The 16,222-nt window shown below is 35.2% G+C and overlaps 3 protein-coding genes across 3 annotated transcripts in view; 2 read left to right on the top strand and 1 right to left on the bottom strand.

Moving 5' to 3' along the window:
- The first annotated feature begins 119 nt into the window (after window positions 1-119).
- On the top strand, window positions 120-2,000 carry LOC132560559 (uncharacterized). The gene has a single exon (XM_060225224.1). The coding sequence runs from the start codon at window positions 120-122 to the stop codon at window positions 1,998-2,000; it is 1,881 nt and encodes a 626-aa protein (XP_060081207.1).
- A 1,496-nt stretch (window positions 2,001-3,496) lies between these two features.
- LOC132560563 (tyrosyl-DNA phosphodiesterase 1-like) lies at window positions 3,497-11,682 on the top strand. The gene is made up of 15 exons (XM_060225227.1): window positions 3,497-3,547; window positions 3,813-4,623; window positions 4,894-5,100; window positions 5,528-5,571; window positions 5,724-5,779; window positions 6,176-6,272; window positions 6,588-6,622; window positions 6,872-6,964; window positions 7,405-7,572; window positions 8,746-9,007; window positions 9,330-9,445; window positions 9,730-9,837; window positions 10,052-10,154; window positions 10,590-10,689; window positions 10,966-11,682. Exons 1-15 carry the CDS (start codon window positions 3,497-3,499, stop codon window positions 11,043-11,045), a joined length of 2,331 nt encoding a protein of 776 aa, XP_060081210.1. The 3' UTR covers window positions 11,046-11,682.
- LOC132560564 (cilia- and flagella-associated protein 70-like) overlaps window positions 11,594-16,222 on the bottom strand; it is a 28,902-nt gene continuing 24,273 nt past the window's right edge. The window contains exons 23-29 of the mRNA XM_060225228.1: window positions 16,042-16,074; window positions 14,038-14,228; window positions 13,730-13,882; window positions 13,092-13,253; window positions 12,763-12,852; window positions 12,281-12,430; window positions 11,594-12,116 (exon numbers count right to left, since the gene is read on the bottom strand). Of these exons, the coding sequence (XP_060081211.1) occupies window positions 12,036-12,116; window positions 12,281-12,430; window positions 12,763-12,852; window positions 13,092-13,253; window positions 13,730-13,882; window positions 14,038-14,228; window positions 16,042-16,074 (860 nt within the window). The 3' untranslated portion in view covers window positions 11,594-12,035. The remainder of the gene's footprint in view (window positions 12,117-12,280; window positions 12,431-12,762; window positions 12,853-13,091; window positions 13,254-13,729; window positions 13,883-14,037; window positions 14,229-16,041; window positions 16,075-16,222) is intronic.

Below are 16,222 nucleotides of genomic sequence, written 5' to 3' on the forward strand. Positions count from 1 at the left end.
TAATCATCGCTGTGGATCACAAGCCCTTAATCAAACTTTTTGGTGACAGATCACTAGAAGATATTCCTAATTCAAGACTTCGTAACCTAAAAGAGAAAACTCTACGTTACAAATTCACAATGTTACACGTGCCCGGCGCCAAACATCGAGCTGCTGATACCGTTTCTCGTCACCCAGTTGGGAAATCTGATAGCATGGTTTTAATCGATGATATTGCTTCTGTTCATATCTGCAACAAGAATGAGGCGCAACATACCATCCAAACACATAATCACAAAATCGCAGATGACACACTGGAAATCCCATTGAAAAGTAGCGAAGCTATCTTCTACTCGACAGCATTGTCATCAGTCACCTCACTTCAGTGTATAACCTGGGATAGAATAAGGACTGCCACAACAAGCGACGAGTACATGTTCCAGCTCGTACAGATGATTGAAAGTGGCATCCCAGAAACACGAAACGATCTTCCAGTTCCCCTGAGAGAATATCATCAGTTCCGTAACAACCTCTCCACTATCGATGGAGTCATCATATATAAGGACAGAATAGTGATACCACCTTCATTGAGAACAGACGTGCTGACAGCGCTACACTCAGCCCACCAAGGCATTTCATCCATGATGTCAAGAGCAGAAACATCTGTGTTTTGGCCCGGCATATGCAACGACATCACCAAGCTTAGAAACTCATGCAACCATTGCAACAGAAATGCCCCATCCCAACCCAGCGCCCCGCCAACTCCATCTGTCTACCCCTTATATCCATTTCAGTGTGTTTGTGCCGACTTTTTCCACTACAAAGGCGGCAATTACCTGGTGATTGTAGACAGATACTCAAATTGGCCAATTGTTGAAAGGGCACAAGATGGCGCATCTGGCCTTGTTGATTGCTTACGCCGCACATTCGTCACATTTGGAATACCAGATGAACTGTCTTCTGATGGCGGCCCGGAATTTACAGCTTCAACAACCAGAGATTTCCTAAAAACATGGGGTGTGCACCACAGGCTTTCTTCTGTAGCCTTTCCTCATAGCAATTGTAGAGCAGAAGTTGGCGTGAAGACTGTGAAGCGCATGATCACAAACAACACTGGTCCAAATGGTGAATTGGACACAGACTCCTTCCAGCGTGCAGTGCTGCAATACCGTAACACTCCAGACAGGGATACGAAATTATCGCCAGCAATGTGTGTTTTTGGGCGGGCCATTCGAGACTTCATCCCAATCTTACCAGGCCGCTATAAGCCACACGAGACATGGAGTGATACGCTTACCCTGAGAGAAGAGGCTTTACGTATCAGACACATGAAGACCGCCGAACGCTTAGCTGAACATACGAAGCGTCTGCTGCCACTAAAAGTTGGAGACCTCGTCAGGATTCAAAACCAAACTGGACCATATCCGAGAAAATGGGATAAAACCGGAACTGTTATAGAGGTTCACCAATATGACCAATACGTCGTACGTATCGACGGGTCGGGCAGAATCACGCTTCGCAATCGAAAGTTTCTACGCAAGTATACACCTGTGTATTCTCCCCCTGAAAAGCAATCCATAGAGCAGGACTTGAAACATTACTTCAAAAGGGACATTCCAAACTTTACACCACCGACGAGCGGAACTCCAGTGGTCCCGGCAAATCCTTTGAAGCCCAGTCTGGACATCAATCCACAAGGGATCAGTAAGCGTGCACCAGCTTCACAAGATCTGAGTAACAGTCCACCTCCTGTGCAGGATAGGACGTCTCATACAGTCCAATCTAAACCGCAAACACCCTTGGCATTGGACGGATCCCCACAAATGGTTAATTCGTCTCCCTCTCCAGCATCGCCCAGGCTACCGCCGTCACCACATCCTCCAACTACCTCACCTGCAACACCAGTCACACCCAGGAGGATCGTGACAAACAGACCAGAGCAACTATCCGTTGACCTTACCCCAAGACGTCCTAATCGACAACGACAAGAGCCAAAATGGCTTAGTGATTATGAGCATTAAATGGGGCAGAATAATCCCCGAACTGGAGGGTAGTCTGCCCAATGACAGTTCTACTTTTCTACTTTTTAATTAATGTACAAATAGTACCTTATCATTTTAATTTCATTTTCTTTGTATGTTACATTTACTGTTAATTGATACATAATTTGATCTCACAATGTAATAACAGTGTTAAGGCATATCACATTTTCAGTGACAATGAACAGTAATAGACTTATTCCATCCATATTTCCCACAAGGACAAAAACATTAAATCAGTCATTTAAAATACTTATAAATGACTCGGGGAGGGATAGAGGATTATGTATTTACTTGTTAGTCTATTACTTATGTCTTACCAACAGATAGTTGATTTTATTTACAATGTTACTTTTTGTATGTTTCAGACCTCCATCATTTTGGATAATAAAGTTATCTGAAAATAGTATCGGCCTACTTATCTATATATGGCCTATGTTATAACACGGTTTCTTCAGCGGCAACTGTTACATCAAGTTTCTATTAGATAAATCACTTTCAGTAAACATCTCTCAGTAAAAATTTGTCTTTTCTGTCATTTACACTTTACAACTCTTTACTTCTTTTGAATAAACAAAGCATAATGAGGATAAGAAACCATCTAAATTTAAGTATAAACTTCAATTTAGTTGTCTAGTCATATTTTGCGTATCATGTTCAGTAATAATACATTAACATATATAACCCATATACCATTTCTGTGTCTAATGTTATATACAGGTGTACGACTCCCGCTGGGAGATTGGTGATATTAGAGGAATATAATCTTACCCATGTGGATACCCCATTTACAGAAAAGGCTATGTTCAGGAAATCCTGTAGCACCTACTATTTGTCCTATGACATGTACTTCTGCCATCTGAAATCAAATCAAGAAACGATGTCTAATGCTCTGATAATTATTTACAGAACACACGTTGTTCAAAAATACAAACTTACTATAGTTTATTAATTAAATTTACTTTAATATGGGGGAAACATTGCAATCCAATCTACCTGTTAATAATGAAAGTAAATCTTCAATTTGTCAATACACAGAAACTATTAAATTTCAAACCTGACCGCCGAAACGGCACATGTCTCAACATGGCTAAGTTCGGCAGTCACCGAGACACATTTTGGTAATGGCTATCTATATATCTAATATTCCTTACAGTTCAGAAATTGGTGTAGTAATTATTTTCTCTTGTACCACCAGCTGCGATCAGTAATGGAAGCTATGCGATTTGTAGGTGAAAATGCATCGAACAAGTTCCTACTGGTAAAGAATGTCTTCCATCTTTGTTGACATTGACATTGACAAGCAGAACTAGCAATGTTTTCGAAATCAGTGAAATTTAGTATCATTAACCATTTGTCTTCGAGGGAAATCCAGGATTTATAACGAGAAAAAAATGATACTCAATAACCATAATGTCCTCCTACCTCGTTTAAATTACATTTTATTACGAAACTAAACCGGAAGCAGTTTTAACAATATGGCGGCAAATTTCAGTGACGAAGATTTTGCAAGACAGCTTCAAGCCCAAGTAAATGAATTTAGATGTCATTGTTTATTATAAAAATTGTTGACGTCTCACTCAAACGCAATCTGTCTCATAAATATACTGAAATTGATAGATATTCGTCGATTCATCGTTAAAGGAAGAAATTAGCTATATGCTGACAAAGCAGGTATACTGGTGTCGAGACCAGTTGTGTTATATACCAGCCATATTATATCTTCTGAAAAGAAGGAAGACACAATCAAATATGTATATATATATATAGTTTTACCATTTGATTTCATTACAGTTTGATGCAGAATCTGCTTTGACTCTACAGAATGATCTTAAGAACACTGCCAACAGGACAACATCTTCAAACTTTGTTTCTGACAGTGATTCTGATGTTACGTTGGACCCAGAACTAGAACAGGAACGTTTGAGCTGTAGCATTGAAGGGAAGAATACCTCAAAAACACCCCATTATGTGTCTAATTCTGATTCGGATGTGACCCTTTCTCCTAACAATGCTGATTGGGAGAGCGTATCTAAAAACATGTCATTTAATAGTAATAATACTTCCAAGAAATCATTAGAACATTCAGCATCATCAAGTGAAAAAATAAAGTACAACAAAAGGCAAAGGGTGGAACTGGAAGTGAAACGACGATGTAGTAAAACTCATGAAATATCTGACTCTGAAGAAGAAACTGAATATTTAAGAAAACCTGAAAAAAAGTCAAAAGACCTCAAGACACCATCTATTAGCTATTCTAAAGACGGTGAAAGTAGTAAAAATTCACATAAAGTATTCATCAGAGAATCTGATACCAACACTCATAAAGAAGATAGTTATCATAGAAACACTGTGAAAACTCAATCTAGTCAGCAACAGTCTTTAGTGCATAATAGTATCCAGCACAAGGACAATTCTTTACAAAAGAGGTCGAACTCAGCAGATGAAAAAAGAGATTCTTCTACACCATCAAGTCTAAAGAGAAAGCATACATTAATTATAGACAAAGAAACATCTACAAACAAAAAGGAAAGCCCTGTTTGTCAGTATGGCTCAAAATGCTATAGAAAAAACCCATCACACAGAGAGGAGTTTCAGCATCCAGGTATCATTATATTTTATAGATTTAGTTTAATGCGACATTTTAATGGTTTTCAGGGAAATAAGATGATATTTAGAGGTATGATTTGGAATCAAATGGCAAGCTATACTGATAGCAAAACTTGAATAATTTACTGAAAACTGCAAGAAAATATGGATATTGAAAGGTGATTGCCAACACAGCTTGAATGCCAAGTGACTATGATGGTGATCTTAGTCGATATGAAAATGAAAAGTCCTAGACTCTTGTGAACGATTGTTTTAAATCTTTCAGTGGATGATAATGATGAGCAGAGACCTTCAACAAGTTCCACTTCACGTCCTCCAGCCAAAAAGATGAAGACTGGAGGATCCCCAGTAGCAAGAGGCCCTATGACACCATCCAGAAATTTTAATGATGGACAACCACTTAGTTTCTTCCTTACAAAAGTTCATGGCATTGATAATAAGTACAACAGGTCTTGCACCATGGATGTGAAAGGTACAAAATGAAACAAAAGGATATGAGATATTCTACATATATTTGTGTATTTTTTGTGCTGTACAATTATGGCATCACTGATGTGAATTATCCAGGAATCATGTATTCTAATTTTCCTTCAGTAATTCAGCAAATGGCAAAAAAATGTAAAAATTTGTTTCAGCACCAGACTTATTATATATATTATCATTGTACAGCAGATTTTCTACATACAATCTTAGAAGACAATGTGAAAAAAAATATATGACCTTTGAGGAAGTAATTTCAGAAAGATTAATTTAACATGGTGCCTGTTAGAAAAGTGCATGCAGACAAATATCTTGCATGTTTATGACATTTGCAGGTTTTCCCCCAAAGTCAACTATTGAAAGCTAATGACCATATGTTCACTGAGTACCAATAAAAGCTCTTGAATATTTTTTCTCAGATATACTGTCTGCAGACATGGGAAATTTGGTAGCGTCATGTCAGGTAATAATGTCTTCTATTAGATATATTCATGTGTTATGGTATAAATTCTCATAAATCATGGTAGATGAAGACAGAGAAATTCCTCGCTTAGGTTTCTTAATGGAGGTTAAAACTAAGCATATATATATTGTGTTTTGTACTTTTGTTTTTAGTTCAACTACATGTTTGAGATTCCTTGGTTGATGAAACAGTATCCAGAACAGTTTAGGTATGTATATATTTGTACACTATAAATCCATTTTCAGAAATAAAGAAAATACAAATGAGGGAGAAATCATATTCTCTGAACAGTATAGCAATTGTATTTCTAAGTGCAATGTAAGTATAGGTGAAATTTGAAAATTAAACTCACCTGTTTAATTTGACATATGTGTATGTTTATAAACACCAAATGTTAAATATATATATAAATATGGGCATGTATACATATCTATAGTTTATGATCACTGAGAAGTCATATACTGGTATTTGAAAATGATTTCAATTTGTATTGAAAATGCATTTAGATAATTTCTGAAAATAAAATGTGTGTATTAATTTCAACATAATATTTACTGCAACTTCTGTCAATTATAATATGTGTAAAATATTGTGTTGTATACAGATCCAAACCTCTCCTGCTGGTCCATGGATTTAAGGGCCCAAACAAGGCCAGTTTAGAGGCTGAGGGATCTGCCTACTCTAATATACGCTTTTGTCAGGTACATCTATATATGTATAAATATACAGTATATATATAAATTATCAAATTGTCCCACAATAAGCAGGGGAAGGAGAGGGGGGGGGGAGGGGGGGGGGCATAATTTTAACTCAAATTTAGGAGTTAAGATTTGATTATTATAATTATTCACAAATTCACAAGTATAAAATTTTACATTTTGTAAAATTAAGAAATATTTTATTCTGGCTTGTTGAATAAAGATGTTGAAATTGTTTTGGATCTGGCAGTTTTAAGAAAAGTATCAATGAATTATTTATTGTCTCAATATTGATGTATATCTTGTTGACTCTTTAAGGCTCGTCTGGATATGCCGTATGGTACACATCACACGTATGTATTGCTCCCCATGCATGTTTAAATTTATGGAGGTTCTGTATAATCTCTATGTTTCTAGCCATTGATTTTGAAACCTTGACTGGTCCAATTCAACTTCAGTGTATAATTTGATATTATAGTACATATGTATAAAGCTTTTGTATTATAAACTCACTAAAAGGTGCAAACCTGTATAATAATTGCTACTAGATATGATACAATGTTTCCATTCAGTGATGGTTTATCTTTATTTTTGCTGTGTAGGAAGATGATGTTCCTGTTGTATGACAATGGAATGCGTGTAGTCATACATACATCCAATATGATAGAGCGAGACTGGTTCCAAAAAACACAGGGGTATGTCTTTCAACATTTTGATGGACAATTCTGTTTGCAAAAGTTATGTAAGGATGGTTAAATATATAGAGCATGTATTTGCATTGGTGTCCATGTATACAGATGTAATATAATCTACACTTTCTGAGGTTTGGATCCACTTGAAAATGTTTTCTTGATACTTAAGTTAAAACTGCAAAATTAAATTCAATGCAGATATTCTCAACTAGTTGGTATCTAGAATTTAAAAAATTATATCATTTATGAAATTCATCTTGATAATATTGTTGTTTTATATTATGTATTATAAAGATTATTTAAATGAATTGAAAGCTGGAGGTGTTACAGAATTTTGAATGAAACATATTTTAATTTTAAGATACAAATAATCACTAGCAAGAAAGAGTTGTACACAATAATGATAGACAATTTAAGGCAGTATATATTTCTACTTTATAAAGGATGTGGATCAGTCCACTGTTTCCCAAGCTCCCTAAACCAAGCAATACACAGGGGGAGTCTCCGACAGGGTTCAAACGAGATTTGCTGGAGTATGTTGGTGCATACCAGGCTTACCAGCTGAAGGACTGGAAGGATCATATCTCCTGTCATGACATGTCATCTGCTAGGTCAGTGTCAGATAACAAAAGAAAACTGAATATAGCTGTTGTGAAATTTCTCTAGTCTTGTTTCACTGACAAATCAATTTGTTTGAACAGACGCCTATTGTGAGACTGCACATATAACTATTGATAAAGATGTTAGCATTGCAATATTCGCTCCATGTGGTCTCTATTCATACCAACGTTGAACATTGTGGATAGCGAGCTGTAAATGACCATTGTAAGCACATGGTAACACCAAAATATTCACTTACATGTCACTTATTTAGCTTTGACTTAGTGTGATTTCTTTCATACCTTGCCATCAATACCATGCTTGTGCCAGCTGGCCCCAACTCTGTATATGCATTACAAGTGAGCGGTATATACTGACCACAGGATGTCGGCATGTGTATTGTCAAAAAGCAACAGTGTTTCACTTCACATCTCGGGCTACATTTAACATGGTTTCTTCGTCGTGATATCCAAGGTGATGTAGAACAAAAGCCATGTAGAACAAAAGACAACCTATACTTTCTTAACATTAAAATAAATTTTCAGTGAAGAAAGTGTTTCAAAAGAGAATTATATAATAATTGGCATATTTTATTTCAGAAAATGACTTTACTGATCGGTAGTTTCCTGCCTTGCTTTTTTTAAGCACATCGTCCTGACTTTAGACATTGTTGACCGATATTTCACAAGCATAATTTTGTTTAATTCAAACAACATCAACAATAGTTATTTTATTTTCTGTGGACTGACCAAAAGTTTACTATAACATGAAGTATTTCCATGGTCCCTTTCAAATTTAACCCAAACATTCTAGCTCACTTAATTCGATCACTCTGATGATTTGAATTTTATCTGGGTCCTGCCCACTTCAAGATAACAAATTTGGACTGTATTCTGCACTAGGTAGTCACTCATAAATTGTCAATGCATTATTTCAATATGGGGGCAATTCATTCTTTGGATAATCTGGTATAATACCTCATTTTGTGATAAATATGATTTACTGGAATCTGTTTTTTTTTTTTTTTTTTTTACTTGCAAGAATATTAATTCATATTGTGTAAAAAGTATGGGTTCAGAATCAGTATATGATTTACTTATGCTTTTTTAATTACCAAAATATGTCTTTATCATGATTTCTGTAATCTATCATTTGAAAATTCCAGAAGATTTTTTACCTTCCAGAGTATTTATTGTTGGTTCGTGTCCAGGCAGACATGCTGGTGACAGAAAGAGTCGCTTTGGTCACATGAGGTTACGCCGTCTGCTCCATGACCATGGTCCCGAGAAGGAGCTGGTGAAGACCTGGCCAGTCATTGGTCAGTACTCCAGTGTTGGGACGTTAGGACCGTCGAAGGAGACATGGCTTAGTACGGAATGGTTCCAATCTCTGGCCACGGTCCGGGGAACCAGTTCAGTACCGTTGATGACCATACCACTACAGCTGGTAAAGTGTTCTTTTGGGATATTTTCTTTAGAGATGTTTTTGCATAGTGTTACTGTACAAAGTTAAAATTTCCAAAGAGTTAGCGGAAAAAAAATATTGGTAAATGGTGGCATATAACATGGTTTATGATTTTAAGGTATTCTTCTGCAAATTTTGTTTGAAAGTTTGGTTTAAGAATAATCTTTTTTTACCCTTCAGCAGTCAAAACTTGAATGCATTCTATTAAAAAACCAACTGATTTTGACAATTTTATTTTCCAGAGACAAAGTTTATCTTTACAGAAACAAATTTTGATGTATGAAAAGTCCTGTTTTAACTTCAGATATTTCCAACCAAAGATAACGTTCGAACCAGTTTGGAGGGATATCCAGCTGGAGGCTCAATTCCCTACAGTATTCATGTGGCTCGCAAACAGCCATATCTTCATACATTCCTAAAGTAAGTTTGCATACTTCAAGGTGCTCCTTAAGGCAATGATTAGGCATCGATATCTAAGACATACATTTGGATTTAATCATAAAATATGTCTTTGCAAGTGCCCACATTCAGACTTGAACAGAAATATCTGTTTGCAGATCAAGTATTTGATGAGAGCCAAAATTTGTTAAGATGAAATATATTGCTATTTTCTTGGAACTTGTTGCATTATTTGAAGGGAACAATGTTGACATCTTAACTAAAATAATTGCTGTATGATTAATTTCTGTCTTTTGTGTACACAGCCGATGGAAGTCTGATGGTCGTGGCAGGAGTAGAGCCATGCCTCACATCAAGACATATGGACGATCATCACCATCGGGGAAGGAGTTGGCATGGTTCCTGGTAACGAGGTGTGTTACAACTATATAGTATTTTTTTAGTAAATAAAGATTACATTGCAGCAATTTTTCTAACCTGTAGCTAGATGTACGTTGCATTGGCCAGAAACTCTTCACGTTTCCTCTGGTAGGGAGTATCCCTTGTGAATTCCTCCTCACCTCTCATTTCATGATCCTGTAGACTAGGAGATGATAAAATTTCAAATATGTGGTTTATGTTACACAGTGCGAACTTGTCCAAGGCAGCTTGGGGAGCAATGGAAAAGAAAGGAAGTCAGCTGATGATACGGTCCTACGAGTTAGGGGTCCTCTTCATACCAAAATTCTTTGTAAGTTGAAGCCCTTCTTACACACCATGTCAGAGAGTGTCTAAAGGTAGTCCGAGATAAAATGTTTAGATTCAGTGTCTTGATGCCTGCAGAGTTGTAATCTATTCTGTGTAAGCTTTATTCATGGCTGTAGTGCCAGTTATTTTGAGTCGGTCAGTTCCCCACCAGAGATAAATGTGTACATTCCGATATCTAGATTTTGTTCTTCTTTAAAGCAGAATAGCTTTAGTTTCACAACATATTGTATAACAACATTTATCTTATACTCTAATAAATTTTTTGCATGAGAATTATTGGAAAATTGTAATTAACAAAAAAATATCAGAATAAGTGCAGCTGATTTACTGAATTAAAAAGCAATAGCAATAGAAAATTTGTTATATGAAAAAATTTTCTTCTAAAATTCATCACCGATCACCATTTTTGTTGCAATAGGAAAAGAAAGGGATATTCAAGACTTCAAGCGATGTTGACAGTATTGATGGAGTATTTCCATTACCTTACGATCTGCCTGTGACACCTTACAGTAAGGCAGGTCAGTAGATTAAATATAATTCACTATGATGGAAAGAAAATTTAGGAGCAAAGATTAAATTACTAAAATGATTTGCTTCTATTAATAAAATCTGTCATGTGATGATGCTGGATATATGGTATACAGAGTCAATAGTAAAAATCATTCTAATCTTTGTCACCTTAAAAGATAATCACTGTCATTTCTATGTCAGGACTTATTAAGATATAATTGATAACATAATTTCTTGAATGTTTTTATCAGTGTTGTTTTAAATTTTTTTTTTCCCCTTATCAGACAAACCATGGATCTGGGATATTGCTTACAAAGAGCTGCCAGATACCAATGGAAACATGTGGTGCCCTCCAGGTTCATGACCATTTAAGCCTCTGACATCCTGAATCAAGGATAAATTGCCTTAACAAATGGTAGTATGTAATGCTGTCCAGGTTAATGGTGGTCCATATCTTTAACATCTTGGATCTGGGATAAATTGTTTATGTCAACAAAAGTATGTCATTCACACCATGTTTAGGATGGTCCACGTCTCCCGACATCTGAAGTCTTAGGAATTAGACAAGAAATAAGCTGATAATCATATGATGTCCCTCCTATATTGATGAAGTTATATGTCTCTGACATTTGGAATCTGGGACACAGTAAGCTGCCTAAGCCAGTGTATTTGAATGATCCCTGTCTGAGTCAGGGTTTTGTGGATTGATTGGGTTTTTTGTGTGTATGTTTTTGTTTTAATGGTTTGTTCGATATTTTTCAAACATTGGAATTCATATAGGTGCTAGATTTAAAACTGCAAAAATAGTATGCATTATGAAATGATTCTAGAGAGTGAAAACTCATAAAATATTTGATAGAAGATTGGTTTTAATACACTAATGCTGTTACAGAATATAACAAAGCATCATCAAATCATTTACAAATTAATGTATGAAATACAAGTGTATACAGTAGCTACATGTTTTAATTTGTCTTCAATAGATGCAAATTTTTCATCAGTTATCCTATTAAATTATTCAATTTATGTCATGTTTGTAATTTGTTTTTGCTGAATTGTTCCATAGCAACATATAAAATTCTCACCCATCAAATGTGTAATTCTGCAAACACCAGGAAAAATATCTTCCCCTTTCCCAATTGTTCTGCATGATATTTGATTTGATATATATATCCTGCTTTGTTTTTTTAATATGATTTAAATCCTTTGATACTCAATAGTATTCCCATCACCTTTTGTAATCCTCTTCAGTTCTTCTTGTGATTTTGACCTTGCTTTTAGGGTAGCACAGTAGTTTAAAAATAGATTATAAAGGATTGTAGTTCATATAAATATTCATAAGAGTCTATTGATTTTAAAATTCTGGATTGCCAAATCCCACTGCTTGTTGTACCTCCTGTATCTCAGTCAGTAGTTCCTGATCTTGCAGATTTACCTGAAAGAAAGCAAAGATAATTACAGACTCTGAAAACTGAACAGGATATAGAAAAGAAGTTGAGTTTAAGAGAGAAAAAAAATAGGCAACTTGAAAAGATTCCAATAAAATCTGTTTGGTGAAAGCAAGGGAGTTGCCCCAATATGATGACAAATATTCCTTACCTTCAGAGCATATTTGTAAGCCTGTTCTGCCTCTAGTTGGCGTCCAGTCTTGAGACAAACCAATGAAAGGTAAGCCCACACCTCTGGGTCAGTGTTGTTTAGGATATTTGCCTCTGACAGAGCATCCTCCGCCTCTGAGAGTTCATCCAGCTGCAAAGACGAATGCCAAAAGATCATATGTAGTATCATCAAAAATAGTCATTGACTGAAGCCAAATACTTTTTTTAAAAAATCAATGAAGGATGTTTGTACTTTAAATAGCTCTAAAAGGGAACCAATATCCTGCCATGGTTCTGGATCGAGCTGTCTCATTTTGGATACAGTTTAACTCAAAATTGAAAAAAAAAATGTATCCAATTTAAGTTAGGACTGAAGATGGAAACAGTTTCTGCATTTTGAGAAAGGCAGGTCGGTAGGAATAAGTGTTTGGTGACAACTAGTCTATGTTACGTAATACTGGTACAAGACTGATGAAAACTTACCCTGTAGCAGGCTATACCGACACCTAACCAGGACACACAGGAAGGAGACCTCTTACATGCCAGCAGGAATGTATTTTTGGCATCTTCAAACTGAAACAGAAATTAATTTGTTCAACTAAAATAAGTAACACAACTGATTCATATATTCCCAATTATGCAGAAAACTGATGGATATTTCAAGACTTCTGCTCTGGTGTACTGAGCATAAGAAGGTTCTGTAGGCAGGGAAACTGACAGTTTTCCAGGAGGAAGTCTTTGAAGAGACAAGCTCCAGCTTCTGTCTGTGAAATATTCTTGCTTATCGTATTGAGAAAACTGAAGATATTTACCTTGCGATCCTGTAAGTATATGGATGCCAGACGTAGGTAGATCGAATGCATTTCTGAAGCATCTGACACAAAGGATATGGTGCGTTCATAACAGTCCCTTGCATTGGTTGTGTCTCCTGTCATATATTTTACATGACCTAACAATGCCCAGGCATCAGGGTTCTGCAATAGAAAAAAATTCAACAGTTAGTTATTCATAAGATAACTACAATTATTTTTGGTATTTTTATTGGTTGTTTTCAATGTAATAATAATATCTATAGAGGAACATCTCTATTTTCCATTTTCCTCTCTCTATTTCATTTTTTTTTTTTTTTTTCTTAACAAAATCTTATCCTAATATGATAATATGTATGTTTATGAACTAGTGTAGGAATAGATTCAGCTGAGCATAAAGATCAAATGCATTTCAGTGTAAGACATTTTATATCCTGCAATATGCCCAGGGAGCTTAACCACGTCTCTAACTCAATGTTGAGGAGTAGTCTACAGGCCAGTGAAATACATAACAGACATAAACATGGGTGGGTTTATCACCGAACATGGGCCTATTGTGAAATGATTTAGGTAAAATCGGAAGATTCCTGAAGTAAGTTCAGTTTTTACAGTATTTAGTTATCCTGATTTCTCCAACATACCTGATGGTCAAACTGAAGTGCTTCAGTGAGGCTCTCCTCTGCATCGCTGAACTCCTTCTTCTGTAGTTTGAGACGAGCATAACAGATATGGTAGCTAGAGGTTGGGCCACCTGTGGGTGTTAACAGCTCATGGGCTAAAGCCCTCTCTGTGAACTGTAAGCAATAAAAATGTATATTAAACAAACATTATTTAGGTATTCTATTTGAAAATCTTAACATTTTGTATCTATTTATCTTCACTTAAATTTTCTATCTGATATTTGTAGCATATTGGCTGATTAAATGTTGAATAATGGCATATGACTTACAGGTACTGCCTTGACCTCAAGCAACCAATCAATGGCCTGCATGTACACACTGGACTTAGGGATGGGAGTGGGCTCCCTTGGGGGTGGTTCCTCTTGGGTGTCATCAGCAGGCTGTGGTGTACCTCTTTGACTACCAAGCTTCAGTTGACTTCCAGGACGTGACATGCTACTGTCACTCTTTAGTTTGCTCCCTAATAAAAAGTAAAATGCACAACATGTTCAGTTAGGCTAGCTTATTTCTTTTTCTTTAATTCATCCATAAATATACTGTGATATGCATGAAAATATCTTTATTTTTTTTTTAGGGTTTCTTGTACTTTTCTCTCATCGAAAAAAAAAGACTCTAACACACTTATCAATTTTAGGGAAAATTTAATATGGGGAAAACGTACAATATATCTTATGTCATCAGCTAAATATCTAGGAAGTCCATATAAAGAAAACCCGCTGAAAATATAGATATTTCCAGAAATTGAAGTTTTAGTGTTCCGTTACCTATTAAGATATAATATGCACTTTGTGTCATTATTTTGAAAATAAATAGAATATATAATGTTATTTTCTATTTATATATTATATACATTGAAATAAAATGTTGTTAAAATTTTAAAAAGATACATACAATTGTATATAGATACATAACTCTTATCTAGTTATACACAGGCACCAAGAATGTACTATATGCCATTTACTTTGATTATCACACTTGTACTAAAAGATTTTGTTTCCAACATAATACTCCTGTATTTCATGGTATTTAAGTCTGAAACACCTTATGTATTCAAAGTGTTATTCTGAAAATGATACGGTTTGAAAAAAGGGAACATTCGCTTTCTTTGTGTTTGGTGAAAAAAGCACAAAATCAATTCCGCATACTCATTAAATTCTAACAATCACCAATTCTGTGTGGACTACTTGAACATGAATAACTTACTCCTACAAAAACACAGTTATTTCAACAACAAAAATCTCCTTCAAACACTTGGGGACTTGGTTAGTTGGAATTTCTCATTCAATTTTTTCTTCTCCTGTTACAAATTGTTTAGTTAAAATTCAACAAATTCACCTGGTGTCAGTAGTTACCAAATCCATAGCAGGTTAATTGAGTGATTATAGAAAGTGTCGATGGCAAAGAGTTTATGCAATGCATATGATAATGAAATGGCAATAACGATTCAATGAATGAAATGGCAATAACAATTCAATGAACAGCAATGTGGAGGTGATGTATGGTAATATATCTTTGAAAACACAGTACATGTAAAATATTAAATTACATTTCTCTACTCTCACAAGAGTTTACCACCTTAGCTAGCAGATTTTATAATTTTAAAGTAGTTTAATGGTATTTGATATCAGATAGATTTAAATCTCTTAAAGACAAGCAGAATAAGATTATGAATTACATGTTATATTTACAGATTTTTCATGCAACTAAAAGTCTTTCTCTAATAACTGTTACTTCAAAGGATAAAAATATATGTATAGCAAACTGTCTAACATGATTTAGATACACATTCAAAGTCCTTACAGAACCTTTATGGATAATATTCTTTATCATGTAAGTAAACTTTACGGCCTCTTGTCATACATATGTAGGTAATAAATTTATGGAATATGAAATAATATTTATTTAATAAGCATGATAATAATAAACATATAGTTTGTTTCATTATTTCAAAAGTTGAATGGATTAATTTTGATATATGACATGGGGTTTAAAAGTAAGATTTGAAATTTCACTGGGAATAGAAAATAGGAGAAAAATAATATATTGGTGGTATTGGAAAATGTAATCAACCAAACACTTATAAATCTGTACATGATACAGGGATATGTAAACAAACAATGCGATCTGGATACATGCAGAATTTGTTGTCCGACGTGTGCGTGATCATAGATAGAAAGATTGGGGATGGGGTATTGTGAGTCTCAGCCTCACACAAAACTCCAAACACTGTAACAGCAGTACATGCAGTTCTACCTCACACGTGTGTACTGTACCTGTGCCGGAATTGTCAGGGTGTAGGTGAGGTTCTACAGATAACATAAGTTAAACATAGTCACACATTTCTGAGCCTTTTCACTAATACCATATCATACACATGAAAACTCTGATTTGTAAACATTTTAAACAAGTATTACATTGCACCATTAATATGCCAAGAGTACATGTCATCAAAAT

Source organism: Ylistrum balloti, unplaced genomic scaffold (genome assembly GCF_031769215.1).
Source record: "Ylistrum balloti isolate Yb309-2 unplaced genomic scaffold, AGI_CSIRO_Ybal_v1 Utg371080, whole genome shotgun sequence".
Classification (NCBI taxonomy): Eukaryota; Metazoa; Mollusca; class Bivalvia; order Pectinida; family Pectinidae; genus Ylistrum; species Ylistrum balloti.

Bases quoted from the DNA above. Each gene is read 5' to 3' on its own strand.
- LOC132560559 (XM_060225224.1), top strand. From the start codon at position 120: ATGTTACACGTGCCCGGCGCCAAACATCGAGCTGCTGATACCGTTTCT.
- LOC132560563 (XM_060225227.1), top strand. From the start codon at position 3,497: ATGGCGGCAAATTTCAGTGACGAAGATTTTGCAAGACAGCTTCAAGCC. The intron at 7,573-8,745 runs GTCAGTGTCAGA...TTTACCTTCCAG, and splicing joins CATGACATGTCATCTGCTAG to AGTATTTATTGTTGGTTCGT. The intron at 10,690-10,965 runs GTCAGTAGATTA...TCCCCTTATCAG, and splicing joins GACACCTTACAGTAAGGCAG to ACAAACCATGGATCTGGGAT.